Raw genomic sequence first — 27383 nt, 5'->3', positions numbered from 1 at the left:
TCAGGTGATCTGCCTGCTTCAGCCTCCCAAAGTGATGGGATTACAGGCGTGAGCCACTGCACCTGGCTGGACATTTGTATATCTTCTTTTGAGAATTGTCTATTCATGTCCTTAGCCCACTTTTTGATGGGATTGTTTGTTTTGTTCTTACTGATTTGTTTGAGTTCCCTGCAGACTGTGGATATTAGTCCTTTGTCAGATGCATAGTTTGCGAAGATTTTCTTCCACGCTGTGGGTTGTCTATTTACTGTGCTGATTATTTCTTTTGCTGTGCAGAAGCTTTTTAGTTTAATTAAGTCCCATCTATTTATCTTTGTTTTTGTTGCATTTGCTTTTGGATTTTTGGCCATCAAATCTTTGCCTAAGCCAGTGTTAGAAGGGTTTTTCCAGTGTTATCTTCTAGAATTTTTATTGTTTCAGGTCTTAGGCTTAAGTCTTTGATCCATCTTGAGTTAATTTTTGTGTTAGGGGAGAGATGAGGATTCCGTTTCATACCCCTACATGTGGTTTGCCAATTATCCCAGCACTATTTGTTGAATAGGTTGTCCTTTCCCCACTTTATTGTTTGCTTTGTCAAAGATTGGCTGGCTGTATTTGGCTTTACGTCTGGGTTCTCTATTCTGTTCCACTGGCCTATGTGCCTGTTTTTATACCAGTACTATACTGTTTTGGTAATTATGGCCTTGTAGTATAGTTTGGAGTCAGGTAATGTGATCCCTTCAGATTTGTTATTTTTGCTTAGTCTTGCTTTGGCTATATGGGCTCTTTTTTTGTTCTACGTGAATTTTAGGATTGTTTTTTCTAGTTCTGTGAAGAATGATCATGATATTTTGATGGGAATTGCGTTGAATTTGTAGATTGCTTTTGGCAGTATGGTCATTTTCACAATATTGATTCTACCCATCTATGAGCATGGGATGTGCTTCCATTTGTTTGTGTCATCCACGATTTCTTTCAGCAGCGTTTTGTAGTTTTCCTTGTGAGATCTTTCACCTCTTTAGTTAGGTATATTCCTAAGTTTTTTGTTTTTTTGTTTTGTTTTGTTTTTGGGTTTTTCTTGCAGCTACTGTAAAAGGGGTCAAGTTCTTGATGTGATTCTCAGCCTGGCCCTTGTTGGTGTATAGTAGTGCTACTGATTTGTTTACATTGATTTTGTATCCTGAAACTTTGCTTGAATTCATATATCAGATCTAGGAGCTTTTTGGATGAGTCTTTAGGGTTTTCTAGGTATGCGATCATATCATTGGCGAACAGTGACAACTTGACTTCCTCCTTACTGATTTAGATTCTCTTGATTTCTTTCTCTTGTCTGATCGCTCTGGCTAGGGCTTCCAGTAATATGTTAAATAGAGTTAGTGAAAGTGGACATCCTTGTCTTGTTTCAGTTCTCAGGGGAAACGCTTTCAACTTTTCACTGTTCATTATAATATTGGCTGTGGGTTTGTCAAAGATGGCTTTTATTACCTTAAGGTATATCCCTTCTATGCCCATTTTGCTGAGGGTTTTAGTCATAAAGGGATGCTGGATTTTGTCAAATGCTTTTTGTGTGTGTGAGACACAGTCTCACTCTGTTCCTTAGGCTGGAGTGCAGTGGTATGATCTCGGCTCACTGCAACCTCTGCCTCCCAAATTCAAACGATTCTCCTGCCTCAACCTCCCCGATATCTGGGATTACCGGTGTGCACCACCACACCTAGCTAATTTTTTTTATTTTTTAGTAGAGACAGGGTTTTGCCATGTTGGCCAAGCTGGCCTCAAACTCCTGACCTCAAATGATTTGCCTGCCTCGGCTTCCCAAAATGCTGGGATTACAGGTGTGAGCCACCACGCCCAGCCTCAAATGCTTTTTCTGCATTTATTGAGATTATCATAAGATTTTTGTTTTGACTTCTGCTTATGTGGTATATTATATTTATTGATTTGTGTATGTTAAACCAGCTCTGCATTCCTGGTATGAAACCCACTTAACCATGGTGTATTACCTTTTTGATATGCTTTTGCATTTGGTTAGCTAGTATTTGGTTGAGTAGTGTTACATCTGTGTTCATCAGGGATATTTGGTCTGTAGTTTTCTTTTTTTGTTATGTCCTTTCCTGGTTTTGGTATTAGGGTAGTACGGGTTTTATGGAATGATTTAGGGAGGATTTCCTCCTTATCTTTTGGAATAGTTTTAGTAGGATTGGTGTCAGTTCTCTTTGAATGTCTGTTAGAATTCAGCTGTTGGGCCGGGAGCGTGGCTCATACCTGTAATTCCAGCACTTTGGGAGGCCAAGGCAGGCGATCACCTGAGGTCAGGAGTTCGAGACCAGCCTGCCCAACATGGTGAAGCCTCATCTAACTAAAAATACAAAAATTAGCAGTGTATGGTGGCACATGCCTATGACCCCATCTACTCGGGAAGCTGAGGCAGGAGAATCGCTTGAACCTGGAGGTGGAGGTTGCAGTGAGCTGAGATCTCACCACTGCATTCCAGCCTGGGGGCAACAGAGCAAGACCCTGTTTTTAAAAAAAAAAAAAAATTTCAGCTATGAATCCATCTGGTCCTGGACTTTTTTTAGTTGGCAATTTTTAAATTACTGTTTCAATCTCCCTACTTGTTATTGGTCTATTCAGAATTTCTATTTCTTCCTGGCTTAATCTGGGAGGATTAATTCCTTTTAGGTTTAGCAATTTATCCATCTCCTCTAGGTTTTCTAGTTTGTGTGCATAAAGGTATTCATAATAGCTTTGAATGATTTTTTGTATCTCTGTGGTATTGGTTGTAATTTCTCTCATTTCATTTCTAATCGAGCTTATTTGGATATTCTTCTTTTCTGGGTTAATCTTACTAATGGTCTATCAATTTTGTTTGTCTTTTCAAAGAACCAGCTTTTTGTTTAATTTTTCTTTTGTATTTTTTTTCTTTCAGTTTCATTTAGTTCTGCTCTGATCTTTGTTATTTCTTTTCTTGTGCTGGGTTTGGGTTTGATGTGTTCTTGTTTTTCTAGTTTCTTGAGGTGTGAACCTAGATTGTCTGTTTATGCTCTTTCGGACTTTTTGATGTAGGCATTTAGTGCTATGAACTTTCCTCTTAGCACTGCTTTTGCTGTATCCCAGAGGTTTTGATTGGTTGTATCACTCTTATCATTCAGTTCAAAGAATTTTTAAATTTCCATCTTGATTTCATTGTTGACCCAAAGATCATTCAGAGGAAGGTTACGTAATTTTCATATATTTGTATAGTTTTGAGCGTTCGTTTTGAAGTCAATATCCAGTTTTATTCCACTGTGGTCTTAGAGAATACTTGATGTAATTTTGATTTTCTTAAATTTATTGAGATGGGTCAGGCACGGTGGCTCACGCCTGTAATCCCAGCACTTTGGGAGGCCTAGGCGGGCAGATCACGAGGTCAGGAGATCGAGACCATCCTGGCTAACATGGTGAAACCCCATCTCTACTAAAAATACAAAAAATTAGCCAGGCGTGGTGGCGGGCACCTGTAGTCCCAGCTACTCGGGAGGCTGAGGCAGGAGAATGGCGTGAACCCGGGAGGCGGAGCTTGCAGTGAGCTGAGATTGTGCCACTGCACTCCAGCCTGGGCAACAGTGCAAGACTCCGTCTCAAAAAAAAAAAAAAACAAAATTTATTGAGATGGCTGGGCACAGTGGCTCACGCCTGTAATCCCAGCACTTTGGGAGGCCGAGGCGGGTGGATCACCTGAGGTCAGGAGTTTGAGACCAGCCTGGCCAACATGGTGAAACCTCATCTTTACTAAAAATACAAAAATTAGGCTGGTGTGGTGGTGGGGGCCTGTAATCCCAGCTACTTGGGAGGGTGAGGCAGGAGAATCACTTGAACCCAAGAGGTGGAGTTTGCTGTGAGTCGAGATCACGCCACTGCATCCCAGCCTGGGCGACACAGTGAGGCTCTGTATCAAAAACAAAAACAAAAACTTATTGAGACTTGTTTTGTGGTCTATCATTTGGTTGGTTTTGGAGAATGTTCCATGTGCTGATGAAAAGAATGCATATTCTGCAGTTGTTGGGTAGAATGTTCTGTAAATGTCTGTTAAGTCCATTTGTTCTAGGATATAGTTTAAATCCATTATTTCTTCACTGACTTTCTGTCTTGATGACCTGTCTTGTGCTGTCGGTGGAGTACTGAAGTCTCCCACTATTATTGTGGTGCTATCTCATTTCTTAGGTCTAATAGTAATTGTTTTATAAATTTGAGAATTCTGGCTGGGCGCAGTGGCTCACGCATGTAATCCCAGCACTTTGGGAGGCCAAGGCAGGTGGATCACAAGGTGAGGAGTTTGAGACAAGCCTGACCAACATGGTGAAACCCCGTCTATACTAAAAATACAAAAATTAGCCAGGTGTGGTGGCACATGCCTGTAATCCCAGCTACCCAGGAGGCTGAGGCAGGAGAATTGCTTGAATCTGGAGGTGGAGGTTGCAGTGAGCCAAGATTGTGCCACGGCACTCCAGCCTGGGTGACAGAGCGAGACTCTGTCTCAAAAAAAAAAAAACAAAAAAGGAAATAAATAAATTTGAGAGTTCCAGTATTAGGTGCATAAACATTTAGGATTGTGATATTTTCCTGTTGGACTAATCTTTTTATCATTATATAATGTCCTTTTTAATCTTTTTAAACTGTCGTTGCTTTAAAGTCTGCTTTGTTTTGTATAAGAATAGCTACTCTTGGTCAGGCGCATTGGCTCATGCCTATAATCCCAGCACTTTGGGAGGCTGAGGTGGGCGGATTACGAGGTCAGGAGTTGGAGACCAGCCGGGCCAACATGGTGAAACTCTGTCTCAACTAAAAATACAAAAATTAGCCGGGTGTGGTGGTGCGCACCTGTAGTCTCAGCTACTCGGAAGGCTAAGGCAGGATAATCACTTGGACCCAGGAGGCAGAGGTTGCAGTGAGTCAAGACTGTGCCACTGTACTCCAGCCTGGGCAATAGAAAGAGGCTCTGTCTCAAAAAAAAGGGGGGGCGGGGGAAGAATAGCTACTCCTGCTCACTTTGGTATCCATTTGCATGGAATATCTTTTTCCTCCCTGTTACCTTAAGTTTATGAGTCTGTATATGTTAGGCAAGTCTGTTAAAAGACTTACTTGGTTGGTTGACTTTTATCCATTTTGACATTCTGTATCTTTTAAGTGGAGCATTTAGGCCCTTTACATTCAACGTCAGTATTGAGATGTGAGGTACTGTTCCATACATCATGCTAGTTGTTGCCTTATACCATATTTTTTTTCATTGTGCTGTTGTTTTATAGGTCCTGTGAGATTTATGCTTTAAGGAGGTTCTATTTTGGTATATTCTAAGCTTTTGTTTCAATATTTAGAACTCCTTTTAGCATTTCTTGTAGTGCTGGCATGGTGGTGGCACATTCAGCATTTGTTTGTTTGAAAAAGACTTTATCTCGCCTCTGGTTATGAAGCTGAGTTTCACTGGATACAGAATTCTTGGCTGATGATTATTTTGTTTAAGGAGGCTAAAGATAGGACCGCCATCCCTTCTGGCTTGCAGGGTTTCTGCTAGGAAGTCTGCTGTTAATCTGATAGGTTCTTCTTTATAGATTACCTGATGCTTTGGCCTCACAGCTCCTTTTTTTTTTTTTTTTTTTTTTTTAGACAGAGTCTTGCTCTGTCACCCAGGTTAGAGTGCAGTGTCACCACGATCTCAGCTCGCTGCAACCTACAACTCCCGGGTTCAAGCAATTCTCCTGCCTCAGACTCCTGAGTAGCTGGGATTATAGGCACCCGCCACCACGCCTGGCAAATTTTTGTATTTTTAGTAGAGACGGGGTTTCACCGTCTTGGCCAGGCTGGTCTCGAACTCCTGACCTCGTGATCCAGCCTCCTTGGCCTCCCAAAGTGCTGAGATTACAGGTGTGAGCCACCATGCCCGGCCTTGCCTCACAGCTCTTAAGATTCTTTCTTTCATCTTTACTTTAGACAATGTGATGACTATGTGCCTAGGCAGTGATCTTTTTGCAATTAATTCCCTGGGTGTTCTTTGAGCTTCTTGTATTTGGATGTCTCGATCTCTAGCAAGACCAAGGAAGTTTTTCTCGATTATTCCCTCAAGTATGTTTTCCAAACTTTTAGATTTCCCTTCTTCCTCAGGAGCACCAGTTATTCTTATGTTTGCTCGTTTATATAATCCCAGATTTCTTGGAGGCTTTGTTCATTTTTTAAAATTCTTTTTTTCTTTGTCTTTGTTGGATTGGGTTCATTTGAAAGCCTTGTCTTTGAGGTCAGAAGTTATTTCTTCTACTTGTTCCGTTCTATTGTTAAAACTTTCCAGTATATTTTGCATTTCTTTAAGTGTGTCTTTCATTTCCAGAAATTTTGATTATCTTTTCTTTATAATATCTATTTCTCTGGAGACTTTTTCATTCATATCCTCCTGTATTTTTTTTTTTAATTTCTTTAAGTTGACTTTCACCTTTCTCTAGTGCCTCCTTAAGGAGCTTAATAATCAACCTTCTGAATTATTTCTCTGGCAATTCACAGATTTCTTCTTGGTTTGGATCCATTGCTGGAGAGCTAGTGTATTCTTTTGGGGGTGTTACAGAACCTTGTATTGTCATATTACCAGAATTACTTTTCTGGTTCCTTCTTATTAGAGTAGACTGTTTCAGTGGTAAGATCTGGAACTCAAAGGCTACTGTTAGGATTCTTTTGTCCCATGGGCGTTCCCTTGATGTGGTGCCCTCCCCCTGCCACTAGGGATGGGGCTTCCTGAGAGCCATACTGCAGTGATTGTTATTGCCCTTCTGGTTCTAGCCACCCAGTTGGGCCCCAGGCTGGTGCTGGGGAATATCTGCAAAGAGCCTGTGATGGCCGGGCGCGGTGGCTCAAGCCTGTAATCCCAGCACTTTGGGAGGCCGAGACAGGCGGATCACGAGGTCAGGAGATCGAAACCATCCTGGCTAACACGGTGAAACCCCGTCTCTATTAAGAAATACAAAAAACTAGCCGGGCGAGGTGGCAGGCGCCTGTAGTCCCAGCTACTCGGGAGGCTGAGGCCGGAGAATGGCGTGAACCCGGGAGGCGGAGCTTGCAGTGAGCTGAGATCTGGCCACTGCACTCCAGCCTGGGCGACAGAGCGAGACTCCGTCTCAAAGAAAAAAAAAAAAAAAGAGCCTGTGATGTGATCCGCAGGTCTCCCAGCCATGGATACCAGCACCTGTTCTGGTGGTGGCAGGTGAGTGAAGTGGATGCTGTTGGAGTCTTTTGTTGTAATTTCATTTAGTGCACTTCAAGTACTGGTTATGCTAGCAGTGAAGTTGTCACGTGGACAGACTCAGGACCTTTGGCTAGACAGGGTATTGCAGGAAGTGGAATTAGCTGTTGTTTTCTCCTTTGGAGCAGGGTTGTTCTGTTCTGAGTTGCTATAGTGGCTTGAGTTGGTTGGGCTCCAGCCAGGAGGTGGCACTTCCAAGAGGGCACCAGCTGCAGTATAGAAGAGAGATATAATCTTGATGTTGGTCAGGACAAGTACTTGGGTTTCTCAGGTGACGGGCAGAGCCATAGAGCAGGTAGAGAAAAACCATCAGGTGGGGGCAAGGTTAGTTGGGTCTGGGCTCAGACTCACCTTGGGTGGAGCTTGCTGTGGCCACAGTGCGGGTGGAGGGGTGAATCTCAGGCCAATGGAATTATGTTCCCAGGGGCATTATGGCTGCCTCTGCTGTGCCATGCAGGTCACCAGGGAGGTAGGGGAAAGCCGGCAGTGACAGGCCTCACCCAACTCCCAGGCAGCCCACCAAGGCCAGTCTCACTCCGGCCATGACACCCCAACCACACTGAGTTTATATCCAGGCAGTCGGTGAGCAGGGCTGAGATCTTGCCCCAGACTATAAGCCTTGCCACTGAGAAAGCAAGAGGGCTCTTAGGCCTCACCAGTCCCTGCCTGCCCACACTATTGGCTGTGGCTTCCGCACTCGCGTCTGTACTTCCCGTTTGCACCCCCCACCACCAATTTCTGCTTAGGAAAATTCCTGCTCAGTCAAAATTATTGCAAAGTTCAGCTGCAAGCTTCCTTCACCCTGCGGTCCCGCCTCATTTCCACTGGCTGCCTTCCCTTCTCCAAGGACCTCTGTGAGATCAGGCCAGGAATGGCTGCTTTGGACTCCAGCTGGGGATGGAAGTGCCTACAGGGCTCTTCCTATTGCTTCTTCTACTTCTATATTTTGCTCAGCTCCCTAAATCTATTTTGGCTCAGGGTAAAGTTAAATCCTTCCCCTGTGATCTGGATTTTCAGGTTCCCCAGTGGGGATGTATGTTCAGAGACTGACCTTTTCCTCCCTCACACTTTGGGAACTCAGTTTTTCAGCTGTCTTGTGGCATTGGCAGCAGCAAGCCACTTCTTTCAAAGGGTCTGTGAATTCTTTCAGTTTTCCTGCAGTGTTTCTTGCGGTGTTCCTGAAGTGATTCTTAGAGTAAAAGTTCACAATGTGAGTCTCCATATACTGTTCTGCCCATCCAAGTGACAGCTGCATGTTAATCCTGTCTCCTATCTGCCATTTTCCCTCCTATCTCCCAATGAATATAATTCTATAGTGAAAGCTACAAGTTTGGTTTTATCTAATTTTAGAATATTAAACTTTGTTTTGGATGCATTTTCCACCGGGCGCAGTGGCTCGTGCCTGTAATCCCAGAACTTCGGAGGCTGAGGCGGGCAGATCACCTGAAGTCGGGTGTTCAAGACCAGCCTGACCAACATGGAGAAACCCTGTCTCTACTAAAAATACAAAACTAGCCAGGCATGGTGGTGGACGCCTGTAATCCCAGCTACTTGGGAGGTGCTGAGGCAGGAGAATCGCTTGAACCCAGGAGGTGGAGGTTGCAGTGAGGCGAGATCGTGCCATTGCACTCCAGCCTGGGCAACAAGAGTGAAACTCCATCTCAAAAAGAGATAAAAAGAAATATTTAGTATTTTCCTTACATAAGTCATTATTGAATTCCTATAACATTTTAGTATAAAATCACATATATAATAATAATAATTAACATTTATTAAGTGACTACTATGTGCCAGGGGATTTTATTGCTTGGGTCACTCAGTCTTCACAACACTTCAGTCTAAGTGCTCCTGTTCTTATTTTAGAGGAAATAGATGTTCAGGAAAAAAAGATAACTATGAATAAGTAAACTTGCAGAATTTGAACCCAGATCTGTTCTGCATCTGAAACCTGTGCTAATTCCACCAGGTTATATGTCTTTACTACTTTAACAGTGAGGCTTGGCATGTTGAAAAGTCTTTTAGAGGCTGGGCATGGTGGCTCACTCCTGTATTCCCAGCACTTTGGGAGGCGGAGGTGGGTGGATCACCTGAGGTCAGGAGTTCCAGACCACCCTGGGCAACATGGCAAAACCCTGTCTCTACTAAAAATACAAAACTTAGCCAGGCGTGGTGGCGGGCGCCTGTAGTCCCAACTACTCAGGAGGCTGAGGCAGGAGAATCGCTTGAACCCAGGAGACAGAGGCTGCAGTGAGCCAAGATCACGCCACTGCACTCCAGTGTGGGCAACAGAGTGAGACCTTGTCTCAAAAAAACAAAGAAAAGGCCGGGCGCGGTGGCTCAAGCCTGTAATCCCAGCGCTTTGGGAGGCCGAGGCGGGCGGATCACGAGGTCAGGAGATCGAGACCATCCCGGCTAACACAATGAAACCCCGTCTCCACTAAAAATACAAAAAAATTAGCCGGGCGTGGTGGCGGCGCCTGTAGTCCCAGCTACTCGGGAGGCTGAGGCAGGAGAATGGCGTGAACCCGGGAGGCGGAGCTTGCAGTGAGCCGAGATCAGGCCACTGCACTCCAGCCTGGGCGACAGAGCGAGACTCCGCCTCAAAAAAAAAAAAAATAAAAATAAAAAAAAATAAAAAAATAAAAAAAAAAAAACAAAGAAAAAGTCATTTAGATTGAAAAAAAAAAAAATATATATATATATATGCTTTTTAAAAAATTTGCTAATATTTTATAAGCAATTGTCACATTTATCTTCATATTGAGATTTAGTTATGTTTTTCATTCCTCATACTGTTCTTGTCTAGATTTTATACAAAATTATACCAGACCCATATACTATAGAGCATTTTTCTTTTTCTACTATTTGAAACAATATAGTTAGATAAGAGAAATATCTGTTGTTTTAAAGTTTAGTAAAACTTCCCCTACAACTGTCTAGGTCTGGTGTTTTGTTTGTTTGTTTTTAATAGATTTAGTTTCTATAATAGTTATTGATTATTGAAATTTTCCAAAGTCAATTTTGGTAATTTGTCTTCTAAATTGTGCGTTTTATCTTTTCAAATTCATTTCCATAAAGTTTTCATTTGCTTATCCCTACTTTATCTATAGTTATATAATTTACTAATTTCTAATATTGTTCTTTTTTTTGAGACAGGATCTTACCCTGTCACCCAGGATGGAGTGCAGTTGATCTAGCTTGATTCTTAATAAAGTAATCTATCCTTTGTTTCTGGTTGTTTTAAAATTCTTCCCCTTGGTATATTATGGGTTCATTAGTATAAGTTCAATTTTATATTTATTTATTTGTCTCATAATATCATAACTTGGAGCATACTGTCACTCAAAGAACTTTGTCATTCATCAATTCTGGGAATTTCAAAACTATTGTCTTCAAATATTACCTTCTTGGCTGGTAATTTACCTTCTTGGTTCACTCCTGTAATCTCAAGCACTTTGGGAGGCTGAGGTGGGCAAATTACTTGAGGCCAGGAGTTCGAGACCAGCCTGGCCAACATGGTGAAATCCCATCTCTACTAAAAATACAAAAATTAGCTGGCTGTGGTGGCACACAGCTGTAATCCCAGCTACTTGGGAGACTGAGGCATGAGAATTGCTTGAACCCAGGAGGCAGAGGCTGCAGTGAGCCGAGATCGCGCCACTGCACTCTAGCCTGGGTGATAGAGTGAGACTCTGTCTCAAAAACAAAAACAAAAACAAACAAATATTACATTATTGTATTTTCTTGTTTTCAGTATATATTTTTAAATTATACAGATGTTTTTCTTTTTTTTGAGATGGAATCTTGCTCTGTCATCCAGGCTGGTACAATCTCAGCTCACTGTAACCTCTGCCTCCTGGGTTCAAGCAATTCTCCTGCCTCAGCCTCCTTAGTAGCTGGGACTACAGATGTGCACCACCACACCAGGCTAATTTTTGTATTTTTAGTAAACACAGGGTTTCACCATTTTGGCCATGCTGATCTTGAACTCCTGACCTCAAGCGATCCACCTGTCTTAGCCTCCCAAAATGCTGGGATTACAGGCGTGAGTCACCTCACCTGGCCAACTTTCTTGTATTCTCTTTATCTTCCTCAGCTATGTTCTGTCTAATATCCTCAGATCTATCTTCTAGTTTATAAATTTTCTTTAACCATGACTAATTTTATTTTAAACTTGTCCAAGATGTTTTTAATTTCAGTGACAATATTTTTCATTTTGAAAGTTCTGTCTTTTTTCACACCTCTCTGTTCTTTGTCACTAGCTTCTTAGTTTTCATTATTGATGCTAGCCTGTCTTTACTGTCTTTAAGTAGGTATGTTTAAAATGATTCATCTCTTTCAGATTGTTGTGCTATTTCAAAATCTTAGGGAGCCAGTCGTCTGATTTGTTGTGTCTGCTGACTGTTCCTCATACTGGATTGTTTCCTCTTGCGAATTGTGCTTTTTTACCTGACCACTAATCTTCTGCAAAAACTTCTTTGTGTGTATGTTTGAGGAAATATCATATATTCTTTTTTACAAAAGACTTGTTGATGAGGAATACCTGGAGCTTCAATTTCTTACAAGAGACTTTTTTCCAAGCTTTACTTTCTAAGACTAGTGAGCAGAGATCGTATAAGCATCCTTTTCACTAAGAGTGACGCCCACTGGGCACGGTGGCTCACGCCTATAAACCCAGCACTTTGGGAGGCCAAGGTGGGTGGATCATGAGGTCAGGAGTTCGAGACCAGCCTGGCCAACATGGTGAAACCCGTGTCTACTAAAAATACAAAAAAACTAGCCGGGCATGGTGGTGCACATCTGTAATCCCAGCTACTCGAGAGGCTGAGGCAGGAAAATCGCTTGAAGCCGGGAGGTGCCACCCTTCTATGATTCTAGTTTCATTTACACCTTCCTACCTCTGTACCTATATCAGCATTAAATTTCCATTCTCCAGCCATTGATATTAATCTATTTGCATCTAAAATCTTTCCAAACAGGTTTGTGTTCACTTTTGAGATGACCCTGGCTTTAAATTCGGTGATGAGGCCTTTCCTTTACTTACTTTTGAAACTGAACTATATATTGAACCTTTTATTTATTTTTTATTAAGAATTTGTATGTGTTCAGAACAGTTTACCTTTTCATAAAATTGCATGTAAAACTTTGTAGTAAAAGTTTTAACCTGTGTTGCTACAAACAGCAAATTTCTTTTTTGTGTTTTGCAATTTGCAAATAGCAAATAGAAAAGTTTGTAAATTAGATACACGAGTTTGGAAATTATATTTCTTATTTTTACTGTAACTAGTGGTCACTTTAATATTTTTTATAAACGCATAAAGATTTGTTTTTCTGTAGCAAAATAGTTTTTTTAGTTCTTCTCATGGGATAATAGTGATGATTTCCTGCATGTTCTATATCGTATTAATCATTAGTATTATTAGTAATCTGAAGTAAAATGAAGTATACTTCGTTTTCACTTTCTATTCTATTTTTCTTCTTTTTTTTCTTTTCTTTTATCTTTTCCTTTTTTTTTTTTTTTTTTTTTTTTTTTTGGTGAGACTTGCTCTGTTGTCCAGGCTGGAGTGCAGTGGCATAATCTTGGCTCACTGCAGCCTCTGCCTCCCAGGTTCAAGTGATTCTCCTGCCTCAGCTTCCCAAGTAGCTGGGATTACAGGTACCCGTCACTACGCCTGACTAACTTTTTGTATTTTTAGTACAGATGAGGTTTCACCATATTGGCCAAGCTGGTCTCCAACTCCTGACCTCAAGTGATCCACCTGCCTCAGCCTCCCAAAGTGCTAGGATTACAGGTGTGAGCCGCGGCACCAAGACCTATTTTCCTTCTTTTGTATTACTATTTAAAACTATTATTTACAGGCTGGGTGTGGTAGCTCACACCTGTAATCTCAGCACTTTGAGAGGCCAAAATGGGAGGACTGCTTGAGCCCAGGAGTTCAAGACCAGCCTGGGCAACAAAACAAGACCCCATCTCTACAAAAAAGCATACAAACAAAAAATTAGCCATGCATGGTGGTGTACACCTGTAGTCCCAGCTCTTGAGAGGCTGAGATGGGAGGATTGCTTGAGCCAAGGGGTTCAAGGCTGCAGTGTGCTGTGATTGCATCACTGCACTCCAGCCTACGTGAGAGTAATAACCCTGTCTCTTAAAAAAAAAAAAAAAGGATACTATTTACGACATTTTTGGTGTGTTCTCCACTGCTTTAGAAAACCCATTCTTTTTCATTTTGCTCTCAAGTTCCCCACTCCTGGGTTCTTAATGTTATTTCTCTGTGTTCTGGAACATTTCTTTGAGTAATGTATTCAGAAAAGATGACTAGGTAGTGTTGGCTGAGTTCTTACATACCTAGAAATGTCTTTTGCCTTTATGAGTGAGCAGCAGTTAACTTGGATATAAAATTATTGGGACCTTGTATTAGGTAGGTTCAAGCCAAGCATTGTAAAATAAAGCCCCAAATGTGCAGATCAAATAAAGATAAAAATTTAGTTCTCTTTAATGTAATACTTTGTTATGCAACAGTACTCAACAACTGTGTTCCACAAGGCCATCCTGGCAGATGGGATCACCTCTATTACCACATTATTTGGCTTTCATGTTTGAGTCTAAGAGGGCTTTTTCCCTCCTTGCCCCAGTCCTTTGAAATGTCTAGTCAAGACCCTTTCCAAGTTTTTGTTGCTTGTTTGTTGGAGATGGAGTCTCCAACACGCGATCTCGGCTAACTGCAACCTCTGCCTGCTAGGTTCAAGCAAATCTCTTGCCTCAGCCTCCCAGGTAGCTGGGATTACAGGTGCACGCCACAGGCCTGGTTAATTTTTATATTTTTAGTAGAGACAGGGTTTCACTGTGTTGGCCAGGCTGGTCTTGAACTCCTGACCTCAGGTGATTGGCCCGCCTTGGCCTCCCAGAGTGCTGGGATTACAGACATGAGCCGCTGTGCCCATCCTTGCCACCAATTCTCATTCGTTTTCTTTGATGGCTAAAACTTCTTACACTTTTGTAAGAAAGCATATAGGAGATAATGTATATAGGAGATATTGCTATGGAGTGTAAGGAGATAGAGGTGGTATTGGCAGTGGTGGTTTTGCCTATGTGCCCTTCTCTAGAGTTGATGTTGACTTACCTAAAGTATCTTCCCTTAGAGTTGATGTGAATTAAACACTGGTTTTACAAAGAGAACCCCAGAAAAGTAGCTGAGGCCATTGATAAAGAGCAGGTAGGTCATTGGCTGCCGTATTATCAGTGCTAAACTTTGCATTTTTTTCTTGCAGAAAATATATTTGATTTATTTGTTTAGGACTTGGGGGTTAGCTTTGATGTGTAATTAAAAGTCAGTTGATGGTTAACTAGAAAATGAGAAATAAGTGACTTGCTTGCTACCATTGTTTTTGAAGGGAGAAATTCAGAAAATATATTTACTGAGAAGTTAAAGGAAGACAGTATTCCTGCTCCTCGCTCTGTTGGCAGTATTAAAATCAACTTTACCCCTCGAGTATTCCCAACAGCTCTTCGTGAATCACAAGTAGCAGAAGAGGAGGAGGTAGATATACTTACTGTAGTTACCACAAATGAAAATACTTTATTTTTATTTCATCTACTGAAATTAGTACTGGTTCTGCGTTTCTTAAGTATTTATTACACTAAATAAATAATGTCATTAATATATTTTAGAATTTCCTTAAGAGAAAATATATTTTGCAGATTTTTTTTGGCTCCAGAATAGTGATAAGAGAACACTGATTTAATATATGTACAGTAGGCCGGGCACAGTGGCTCACACCTGTAATCCCAGCACTTTGGGAGGCCAAGATGGGTGGATCACTTGAGGTCAGGAGTTCGAGACCAACCTGACTAACATGGGGAAACCCCATCTGTACTAAAAATACAAAAAATTAGCCAGACGTGGTGGTGGTGCATACCTGTAATTCCAGCCACTTGGGAGGCTGAGGCAGAAGAATTGCTTGAACCGGGGAGTCAGGGGTTGCCCTGAACTGAGATCTTGCCACTGCACCCCAGCTTGGGTGATAGAGTGAGACTTCATAACAAAACAATGAAAAACTTACATATATATATAGTACAGTATTATTTATTCCAAGAGATACACTACTGTACTTGCCATTTATTTTATCAAATACATCATTTTCTATAATGTTAATAGACATATAAACTCTGGATCAGTATGTGTTTGGAAAGAAGATACTTGGAAATTATTAATATATCATTACAACTAATTATTTCTAATAACAGGTATTTGTAATGTGACATTTTGGAATTAATATCTTCCATCCATGTATAAATTCCTAAGCCCTGGATTTCAAATGTTGTATATTTAGTTATATTAGCACTAAGAACTACATTGTTTTGGCTGGATGCGGTGGCTCATGCCTGTAATCCCAGCACTTGAGCCACCGCATCCGGCCAAGAATTGCATTTTTTAACTGAAAGTCTGAATTGACACATCTTTCAATTGAAAAATTGTAGATATAAGAAGATCCTTAAGACATAATGACAAGCCGGGCACGGTGGCTCACGCCTGTAATCCTAGCACTTTGGGAGGCCGAGGTGGGTGGATCACCTGAGGTCAGGAGTTTGAGACCAGCCTGGCCAACATGGTGAAACCCCATCGCTACTAAAAATACAAAAATTAGCCTGGTGTGGTGGCAGGCATCTGCCAGCTACTCGGGAGGCTGAGGCAGTAGAATCACTTGAACCCAGGGGGTGGAAGTTGCAATGAGCCAAGATTGCACCATTTCACTCCAGCCTGGGTGACAGAGCGAAACTCCGTCTCAAAAAAAAAAAAAGTCAATGACAATATAAATATTAATTTTTTTGTATTATTAAACAATGTATTTTCTGTATTTATAACATTTCTATAAGTATACAGTTAGAATTATTTTTAAATTGTGTTTATACACATATACACACACACCCCTTTTTATTTTTTTAGAGTTGGGGTCTTGCTCTGCTGCCCAGACTAGAGTACAGTGGGGCAATCATGGCTCACTGTAGCCTTGAACTCTTGGGCTCAAGTGACCTTCTGTATATTTTTCAGTATAGAAGAATGAAAATACTATAACGAAGAAAGGCAAAATAATAATCACATGGGCTGGGCATGGTGGCTCACGCCTGTAATACCAGCACTTTGGGAGGCCGAGGTGGGCAGATCACAAGGGCAAGAGTTCGAGACCAGCCTGGCCAATATGGTGAAACCCCATCTTTACTAAAAATACAAAAATTAGCCAGGCGTGCTGGCACATGCCTGTAATCCTAGCTATTCAGTAGACTGAGACAGGAGAATTGCTTGAATCCAGGAGGCGGAGGTTACGGTGAGCTGAGATCATGCCACTGCACTCCAGCCCTGGAGGACAGAGTGTGACTCCATCTCAGGAAAAATAATAATAATAATAATAATATCACATGAACTCCCAGAAAACAAGAAATTTGGCTAGAAACTTCTATCTATTATATTTCAACCAGCTAATGAGGTTTAAAAAAAGTTTAAGGCCGGTCATGGTGGCTCAAGCCTGTAAGCCCAGCACTTTGGGAGGCCAAGGCGGGTGGATCACAAGGTCAGGAGTTCAAGACCAGCCTGGCCAATATGGTGAAACCCCGTCTCTACTAAAAATACAAAAAATTAGCTGGGCGTGGTGGTGCATGCCTGTAGTCCCAGCTACTCAGGAGGCTGAGGCAGAAGAATCGCTTGCACCCGGGAGGTGGAGGGTACAGTGAACCGAGATCGTGCCACTGTACTCCAGCCTGGGCAACTGAGTGAGACTATGTCTCAAAAAAAAAAAAAAAAAAGTTTAACAATGTATAAATATTGCAAGATTAACATCACCATCGTCGGCCAGGTGGGGTGGCTTATGCCTGTAATCCCAGCACTTTGGGAGGCCGAGGTGGGTGGTCATGAGGTCACGTGTTCAATGCCAGCCTGGCCAAAATAGTGAAATCTCGTCTCTACTAGAAATACAAACATTAGCTGGTCATGGTGGCACACGCCTGTAATCCCAGCTACTTGGGAGGCTAAGGCAGGAGAATCACTTGAACCTGGGAGGTGGAGGTTGCAGTGAGCCAAGATTGTGCCACTTGCACTCCAGCCTGGGTGACAGAGCAAGACAAAAAAAAAAAAAAAAAAGTTACCATTATCAAATAGTATGTTAATCTGCTCTGGCTGCTATAAATAAAATACCATAGACTGGGTGGCTTAAACAATGAAGAGTCATTTCTCATAGTTCTGGAGGCTGGGAAATCTAAGATCAGGGTGCCAGCATGGTTCTTGGTAGGAGCCCTCATCAGAACCTGTAGACAACCACTTTCTCACTGTGTCCTCACAGTGGGTGAGGGAGCTCTGATCTCTTTCTTCTTATAAGGAAAGTAAACTCATTCTGGAGGCTCTCCTCTCATGACCTAAACCTAATTACCTCTCAGAGGCCCCACTTCCAAATACTGATTCACATTGATGGTTAAGGCTTCAGTATATCAATTTGGAGGAGAAGTGGGGAAGACACAAACATTCAGTGCATAACAAATAATATTTCCATCCACTGGAGGAAGATGGAAAATCTAAAAGGAAATGTTAATTTTTAAAAAAGACCTTTTTCTTCTTCATAGGACTTCTTTCTCATTCTAGTGGCTACACAAACAAGCTGAGGCACGAAGAGCAATGAATACTGACATTCCTGAACTTTGCGATTTAAAAGAAGAAGAAAAGAACCCCGAATGGTTGAAAGATAAAGGAAAGTAAGTTGTTTGAACTCTGATCATGAGCTTTATCATGTATGAAGACATTAGTAGTTATCACAGGACGAGTATGGTAGCTCATGCCTATAATCCCAGCCCTTTGGGAGGCCGAGGTGGGATGATCACTTGAAGCCAGAAGTTCGAGACCAGCCTGGGCAACAAAGTGAGATTTTGTCTCTACAAAAAAACAAACAAAATAAAACATTAGCCTGGCGTTATGGTGAGCACCTGTAGTCCCAGCTACTCGGAAGGCTGAGGCGGGAGGATCCCTTAAGCTCAGGAGTTCATGGCGGTAGTGAGCTATGATTGGCCAGTGCACTCCAGTCTGGGCAACAGAGTGAGACCCTGTCTTTGAACAAAAAAAGTAGTTATCACATTCTCTAGATATTTTGTCTGTTTGTGTGTTGTTGCAGAAAGATAATCCAAATAAGCAAATAAGGTAGACAGGGCCTCCATATTTAAAAAGTCAGATAACAAGGCAATGAGGCTCTAATTTTATTTTTTTATTTAAATGTCATAAAAATGAAAAAAAAATTACATCTTTTGGAATGCTTATTAAAATTCCTTTTAAATGCCTTTTACATTTGACATAAGTCCTTCCTGATGTCTCCCATAAAAACAGACTTTTTGCAAAGCTAGAGCTGTTTTGATTATTCTTATCCATTTATTTTATTTATTTATTTATTTTTTTTAGATAGAGTCTCATTCTGTCACCCAAGCTGGAGTGTAGTGGTGCAATCTCAGCTCACTGCAACCTCTACCCCCCAGATTCAAGCAGTTCTTCTGCCTCAGCCTCCCAAGTCTATGGTTTTACTCTTGGATTACAGGCATCCACCACTACACCCAGCTAATATTTTTTGTATTTTTAGTAGAGACGGGATTTCACCATGTTGGTCAAGCTGGTCTCGAACTCCTGACCTCTAGTGATTCGTCCACCTCGATCTCCCAAAGTGCTGGGATTACAGGCATGAGCCCCGGTGTGGGACCTATTGAAATCCATTTTTAAAAGAGGACCATTTTACTGCCTTTCAGGTCACTGGCTCAAACACAAAGAAGATTACCATATTATCCCAGAAATTATCTTATATCTGGGCAGTCATTTTATTCATTCATTTGTATATGGATTTTTTTTTTTTTTTTTTTTTTTGAGACCAAGTCTCGCTCTTGTCCCCCAGGCTGGAGTGTGATGGCATAATCTTGGCTCAATGCAACCTCCACCTCCCAGGTTCAAGCGATTCTCCTGCCTCAGCCTCCTGAGTAGCTGGGATTACAGGCGCCTGCCACCACGCCCAACTAATTTTTGTAGTTTTAGTAGAGACGGGGTTTCACCATGTTGGCCAGGCAGGTCTCAAACTCCTGACCTCAGGTGATCCGCCTACCTCAGCCTCCCAAAGTGCTGGGATTACAGGCGTGAGCCACTGCACCCGGCCATGAATATTTTAACATACTGATCAAAAACAGTGAATTCTGGTATATTCTGAGTGGCAGTTTGTGTTCATATTTTGAGGCAGCTATAGATATTATTTATTATATTTCATCATATATGATTCTGTGTTTATTTTCCTATTGCTTCTATAACAAACTACCACAAAGTTTGTGGCTTAAAACAACACAAATTTATTATCTATAGTTCTGTAGTTCAGAAGTCCAAATGAGTTTTACTGGGCTAAAATTAGGTATCAGTTGCATTCCTTTTGAAGGCTCTAGGAGAAAAGCTATTTTCTTAAATTTCCAGCTTCTAAGCTATTTGCATTCCTTGGATTGTGGCTCCCCAGCCACTGATTGCATTCTTCTGAGCTCTGCTTCCATAGTCTCTTCTCCTTTTCTGACTCTCCCGCCTCCTTCTTTCTTTTATAAGGCCTCTTGTGTTTATATAAATCCCACCTACATCATCCAGGGTACTCTCTCCATCGAGCTCTTTAACTTAATCACATCTGCAAGGTCCTTTTTGCCACGTTAGGTAACATTCGTAGGTTCTGGGATTAGAATATGGACATCTTTTTTGGGGGGCGGGGGGCATTATCTGTCTACCACAATATCTGTATTTTTCTTTTCTTTTTCCTTTTTCTTGGTCTTTTCTCTTGTCTGTTACAACACCAGGAATTGTTTTGTGGCGTTTAGCTAGAGTTGGCAATTTTTCTGAAGGTTAGAAGCCTGGAACTGACAGGTTGGCTCTTCTAACTCCCAAGAGTAATACCATATATAATCTTTCCTCCTCTTTCTCTTCTTCCTTTCTTCCTTCCTATTCATTTATTCAGCCATTAAATAAGCAATTATTGATTGCTTGCTATTTGCCAGACTATAGGCACTGAACAACAGAAATCAGGAGGAGAGAGACATACACAAATACTTAAAACACTGTGTGGGAAGTACAATAACATGGATAAGAACAAGGTAATAGGGCCGGGCGTGGTGGCTCACGCCTGTAATCCCAGCACTTTGGGAGGCTAAGGCAGGTGGATCACCTGAGGTCAGGAGTTCGAGACCAGACTGAACGACAAGTAGAAACCCCGTCTCTACTGAAAGTACAAAATTAGCTGGGTGTGGTGGCGCATGCCTGTAATCCCAGCTACTTGGGAGGCTGAGGCAGGATAATTGATTGAACCTGGCAGGTTGAGGTTGCAGTGAGCTGAAATTGTACCACTGCACTCCAGCCTGGGCAACACAGTGAGACTCCATCTGAAAATAAAAAGAAAATTTCTGGCCAGGCACGGTGGCTCATGCCTGTAATCCCAGCACTTTGAGAGGCCAAGGTGGGCGGATTACTTGAGGTCAGGATTTTGAGACCAGCGTGGCCAACATGGTGAAACCCCATCTCTACTAAAAATATAACAATTGGCCGGTCACAGTGGCTCACTCCTATGTAATCCCAGCACTTTGGGAGCCCAAGGTGGGTGAATCACCTGAGGTCAGGATTTTGAGACCAGCCTGGCCAACATGGCGCAACCACATCTCTACCAAAACTATAAAAATTAGCGGGGCGTGGTGGCAGGTGCCTGTAATCCCAGCTAATCAGGAGGCTGAGGCAGGAGAATTGCCTCAACCCAGGTGGCAGAGGTTGCGGTGAGCTGAGATCGTGCCATTGCACTCCAGCCTGGGCAACAAGAGCGAAACTCCGTCTCAAAAAAAAAAAAAAATTAGCTGGGTGTGGTGGTGGGCGCCCGTAATCCCACCTACTCAGAGGCGGAGGCAGGAGAATCGCTTGAACCCAGGAGGCGGAGGTTGCAGTGAGCCGAGATTGAGCCACTGCACTCCAGCCTGGGCGACAGAGCAAGACTCCATCAAAAAAAAAAAAAAAAGAGTAAGGAAAAGAATTGGGCCCTTTCCTAACACCATGTACAAAAAGAACTCAAAATCAAAAGACCTAAATGTAAGGACTAAACTATAAAACTCTTAGAAGAGAACACAGGGTGCTTCCTTACATTGGATTTGGTAACGTTTCCTGGATATGACACCAAAACCATAGGCAACAAAAGAAAAAATGGTTAAGTTGGACCACATCAAAATTAAAAACTTTTGTGCATTGAAGACACTATAAATAGAGTAAAAAGGCAACCCACAGAATAGAGAAAATATTTGCAGATCCAGAATATATATGAACTACTACTCAACAACAAAACAAATAACCTAATTTAAAAATGGGCAAAGAGGCCAGGTGAAGTGGCTCACGCCTGTAATCCCAGCTTTTTGGCAGGCCAAGGTAGGTGGATCACCTGAGGCCAGGAGTTCGAGACCAGGTTGGCCATCATGGTGAAACCCTGTCTCTACTAAAAATACAAAAACTAGTCGGCCGTGGTGGCTCACACCTGTAATCCCAGCTAATCTGAGTCTCAGAGGCGTGAGAATCACTTAAACCTGGGAGGTAGAGGTTGCAATGAGCTGAGATGGCACCACTGAATTCCATCCTGGGCAACGGAGAGAGACTCTGCTCAAAAAAAAAAAATTAATTTTTAAAAATAATAATAATGGGCAAAGAACTTAAACAGGTTTTTCTCCAAAGAAGAGAGACAAATGGCTAGTAAATATGAAAAGATGTTTAACATCACTAACCATTTGGGAAAGGTCTATCAAAACCACTATGAAATGCCACTTCACACCCATTAGGATGGCTACTCAGAAAAAAAAAAAAACAAAACAGAAAATAACAAGTGTTAGTGAGGATGCGGAGAAATTAGAATCCTGTGCACTGTTGGTAGAGGTATAGAATGATTCAGCTGCTATGGGAAACAGTATTGTGGTACCTCAAAAAAATAAAAATAGGGCCGGGCGCAATGGCTTACGCCTGTAATCCCAGCACTTTTGGGAGGCCGAGGCATGCGCATTGCCTGAGGTCAGGAGTTCAAGACCAGCCTGACCAACATGAAGAAACCCTGTCTCTACTAAAAATACAAAATTAGCCAGGCATGGTGGTGCATGCCTGTAATCCCAGCTACTTGGGAGGCTGAGGCAGGAGAATCGCTTGAACCCGGGAGGCGGAGGTTGCTGTGAGCCAAGGTCGTGCCATTATATTCTAGCCTGGGCAACAAGAGCTAAATTCCGTCTAAATAAATAAATAAATAATAATAAAAATAGATATATTTTTTTTCCTTTTTCTGAGATAAGGTCTGGCTCTATAGCCCAGGCTGGAATGTAGTGGTGTGAACTTGGCTCACTGCAACCTCTACCCTTCAGGTTCAAGCCATCCTCCCACCTAAGCCTCCCAAGTAGCTGGGACCACAGGCACAAGCCACTGTGCCCAGCTAATTTTTATATTTCTTGTAGAGCCAGGGTTTTGCCATGTTGCCTAGGAGGGTCTCAAACTCATAAGCCCAAGCCATCTGCTCACCTTGGCCTCACAAAGTTCTGGGATTATAAGCGTGAGCCACCATGCCTGGCCTAAAATAGAATTAGTATATGATCCAGTAATTCCACTTCTTGGTGTATACCCAAAAGAATTAAAAGCAGGAACACAAACAGATATTTATACAACCATGTTCATAACAATAACATTCACAATATCAAAACATATAAGCAACCCAAGTGTCCATTGAGGGATAAATGGATAAATAAAATGTGTTATATCCATAACAATGCAGTGTTATTTCAGCTTTAAAAAGAGAGGAAGTCCTGTCACATGCTACAACATGGATGAACCTTGAAGACATTATGCTAAGTGAAATAGGCCAGTCACAAAAGGACAAACATATGATTTCACTTTTGTGAGATACTTAGAGTGGTCAAACTCATAGAGACAGAAAGTCAAATGGTGGTTGTGAATGACTAGAGAGGATGGGGAATGGAGGGTTATTCCCTAACTCCTGGGTATGGAGTCTCAATTTGAAAAGATGAAAAAGTTCTGAATATGGATGGTGATGATGGTTGCACAATGTAAATGTAGTTAATGCCACTGAATTTTACATTTAAGAATGGTTAAAATGGTGAATTTCGTTATATATATTTTACCACAGTTTAAAAAATAAGGTTCGGTGTAGACACTGTAGATTACCTAGCCAACATTTATTCTTTCCCTTCATCCTTATTAGATGAGCTCGTATTTTGTTGAGGTGTGCAGCCCTTGCCCATGTGATTTAGGACAGTGACCCTATTCCAAGCCCAGGGATAAATTCTCATTGACTTCAACAGATTATTATTGCTTTAGTTGCATTCCTGCTTTTAAAAAGAAAAAAGATATAGATACAAAAATACTTATTATAATGTTCTTTATAAAAGCAAAAGTATTGGAAAAGAAGACCCCCTAAATGTACCTAAGTAGGAGGAAATTGGTTTCAGAAATCCTAGCACTTATGAGAGAATACTGTAAGAATAATCCATGTATTATGTATACTCTGTAAAAATGTATTTATCTATTTTTTAACATGGAAAGATGGACATGTTTTTGAATTTTTAAAATCATTCTAAACACCAGTATATAGTAGTGAGGAGTCAAATTGGGGAGGTAGGGGTAGGAGGAGAGAGAGAGAGAGAGATGGCGGCAGGGCAGGGGGCAGGCAGGGAGGGAGGCAAGGATAAAGGAAAAGAGAGTTTGAGGGAGAGAAAGACTGGTTTTTATTTGTGTTTTTGTTTTAAGGGTATGTACTTTTGGTCAATGAGAGGTGAAAGAAAGTAAACTGGGAGTTTTCTGGAAAAGATTTTCTTTCTCTTAGGGAACATATATCAGAAAATACTGTTACCTTTTCTTCCAATGAGTATTATGCCTGTATGTGGCACCTTGGGCTATTATGTCCATGAGGAAAATCAGCCTGATTGTGGTTCCTGCTGAGTGCAGTAGAATGGACAGATGGAAGGAGCCTGCGGCCTTGATAACACCTTTGAGCTGCTGATTGGGCTTGGAGCTTCTTTCCTCTGGACTTTTTATTTTTGTTTTTTTAATCTTTATAAGGGCCTTAATCCCATGGACTTCAAAAATGTGAGATAATTTATTTCCTTACTTGTTTAAGCCCACTTGAGTTGTGGTTCTGTTACTTGCAATCAGAAACGTCGCTGATATGAGGCATTTCAGAAATGTAAACTACCCATAGAATTAGCTCTTCTAGTTTGTACAAGTTATTTTCAGCTTGAGTTTAGCTCAAGTTAGATGTGACAATGGTGTAATCTTTTTTTTTTTTTTTTTTTTTTTTTTTTTTTTTTTGAGACGGAGTCTCACGCTGTTGCCCAGGCTGGAGTGCAGTGGCGCGATCTCGGCTCACTCCAAGCTCCGCCTCCTGGGTTCACGCCATTCTCCTGCCTCAGCCTCCTGAGTAGCTAGGACTACAGGCGCCCGCCACCGCGCCCGGCTAATTTTTTGTATTTTTAGTAGAGACGGGGTTTCACTGTGGTCTCGATCTCCTGACCTTGTGATCCGCCCGCCTCGGCCTCCCAAAGTGCTGGGATTACAGGCTTGAGCCACCGCGCCCGGCCGACAATGGTGTAATCTTACCTTTTATTCAGTTTACTGACTGCTTTTGTAGGTTTACTTTTGACATGTTTAATATTCTAGAGCAGCAAAGTATGCAGTATAACGGAATGAACATGAATACAAAGTTATATTTATATGACATTTTTATTTTCAGCAAAATATTTTCCATTTTCCTGTTGATGTACTTTTTCAAATTTTTGTAAGTGGAAATTATACATAAAAAAGAGGCCGGGTGCGGCGGCTCACGCCTGTAATCCCAGCACTTTGGGAGGCCGAGGCGGGCAGATCACCTGAGGTCAGGAGTTCAAGACCAGTCTGACCAAGATGGAGAAACCCTATCTCTACTAAAAATACAAAATTAGCCAGGTGTGGCGGTGCATACCTGTAATCCCAGCTACTCAGGAGACTGAGGCAAGAGAATCGTTTGAACCCGGGAGGTGGAGATTGCAGCGAGCCAAGATTGTACCATTGCACTCCAGCCTGGGCAACAAGAGTGAAACTCTGTCTCAAAAAACGAACAAACAAACAAAGAAACTTTGCATTTTGAAGAGATCCTTTAATCGTGTACATCCCTTTATTTGAAGAAAATTTTGGAACATTTGAACTGAAAGAGTATATCCATTGCAAGTAACCAAAAAACCCAATTCAAATTGGCTTTATATTGAAAGGAATTTATTGTGTTATATAACTAAACAGCTAAAGGTGTTTTCTATTTCAAGTAAAGGTTGATCCAGCAGCTTAACTGTATCATGAAGGGCTGTTTCTTTCTGCCTTTTTATTCCTTTCATATTTCCATAGTATCAGCTTTATTCTAATGCCAGCTCATCCCATGGTGTTAAAAATGGTCAGCAACAATGTGGGCTATGTGACTTCTTCATTTATATCCAGCAGGGGGAGAAGTATGCCCAACTTTTCATTCTCCAACTCTGAAACCATCCCACAGGCTTCAGTCTAAATAGAACAATATAGGTCACACAAGCCTATCCCTGAGTCAATTACTGTAGCAAAAATAATGAAAATATGCCTACTGGCTTAAATTACTAATGTCTACCCTTGGAAGTGGGAGTGCGGTCCATTCCATTCAAATGACAGGCTGGTATATGTGAAAAGAGATGGATTCAGTGCAGCCAACAATGTCTACCCTAAAGAGAATGCAAAAAGAGGTAAGCCATCCTCTTTGTCAAATACAATTAGATATTATTTCTGTGTTTCTCTTTCAATGTTAAATTGTTTTTCTTCTCTGTTTTTGTCTCATTAGCAAATTGTTTGCAACAGAAAACTATTTGGCAGCTATCAATGCATATAATTTAGCCATAAGACTAAATAATAAAATGCCACTCTTGTATTTGAACCGGGCTGCTTGCCACCTAAAACTAAAAAACTTACACAAGGCTATTGAAGATTCTTCTAAGGTATGGATATCTATTTATGATATATGGTGCTTTAAATATATCCTTCTATTAATTGGTTTAAATGATTATTTTTTTCTGTTCAATTGAAATAATTGAAATGCAAAGATTTTAAAAATTGTCTTTCTTATTGAATATTTATTTTTTTAACTGATTTTTTACTAATGGACAAGGATCTGGTGTTTTTGTGTGACTTCTATGAATAGTTAGTTAGATTAAAAATCAGCTGTTACTGGCCAGGCCTGGTGGCTCACACCTATAATCCCAGCACTTTGGGAGGCCAAGGTGGGTGGATCATGAGGTCAGGAGATTGAGACCATCCTGGCCAACATGGTGAAACCCCATCTCTACTAAAATACAAAAAATTAGCTGGGTGTGGTGGTGTGTGCCTGTCGTCCCAGCTACTCGGGAGGCTGAGGCAGGGGAGTCGCTTGAACCCGGGAGGTGGAGATTGCAGTGAGCCGAGATTGTGCCACTGCGCTCTAGCCTGGAGAGAGAGACTCCATCAAAAAAAACAAAAAACAAACAAACAAAAAACCTCCAGGGTTACTGTATTGCCCTTCAAGTTCCCAAGGAAATTAGTAAATGTGTTTTTTGTTTTTTAGACCGGGTCTTGCTCTGTCACCCAGGCTGGAGTGCAGTAGTAAGATGACAACTCACTGCTGCAGCCTTGACCTCCTAATCTCAAGCGATCCTCCCACCTCAGCTTCCCAGGTAGCTGGGATTATAGGCATACAACCACCACACCCAGCTAAGTTTTGTATTTTTTTTTTTTTTTTAGAGAGACGAGGTCTCCCTATGTTGCTCAGGTTGGTCTTGAACTCCTGGGTTCAAGGGCTGCTACAACCTTGGCCTCCCAAAGTGCTGGAATTACAGGTGTGAGCCATTGTACCCAGCCAGAAATTAGTAAATGGTGGTCAGTTGTGTTTACCCCTTTCCTTTCCCCTTTCCTTCTCCTTCCTTCCTTCCTTCCTTCCTTTCTTCCTTCCTTCCTTTTTTCCTTCCTTCCTTCCTCCTTCCTCCCTCCCTCCCTCCTTCCTTCCTCCCTTCCTCCCTCCGTGCCTTTCTTTCCTTTTTGTTTCTTTCTTCATCTCTCCTTCC

The 27383-nt window shown here is 41.6% G+C and overlaps 1 protein-coding gene across 8 annotated transcripts in view; it reads left to right on the top strand.

Annotated features, from left to right (window-relative positions):
- DNAAF4 (dynein axonemal assembly factor 4) overlaps window positions 1-27383 on the top strand; it is a 78880-nt gene that overhangs the window by 31962 nt on the left and 19535 nt on the right. For 6 of the 8 annotated variants that reach the window (XM_073995854.1, XM_045395493.3, XM_045395492.3 and 3 more), the window contains 3 exons: window positions 14633-14778; window positions 17869-17978; window positions 26132-26285. In XM_073995854.1, the coding sequence (XP_073851955.1) occupies window positions 14633-14778; window positions 17869-17978; window positions 26132-26285 (410 nt within the window). Of the gene's footprint in view, window positions 1-14632; window positions 14779-17849; window positions 17979-26131; window positions 26286-27383 lie in introns of those variants that run through there. The other 2 variants (XM_073995851.1, XM_073995853.1) reach the window with 2 other exon arrangements.

This window comes from Macaca fascicularis, chromosome 7, assembly GCF_037993035.2.
Source record: "Macaca fascicularis isolate 582-1 chromosome 7, T2T-MFA8v1.1".
NCBI classification, from domain to species: domain Eukaryota; kingdom Metazoa; phylum Chordata; class Mammalia; order Primates; family Cercopithecidae; genus Macaca; species Macaca fascicularis.
Note: the sequence above shows the minus strand (reverse complement) of the source record. Positions and strands in the feature narration are given on the sequence as shown.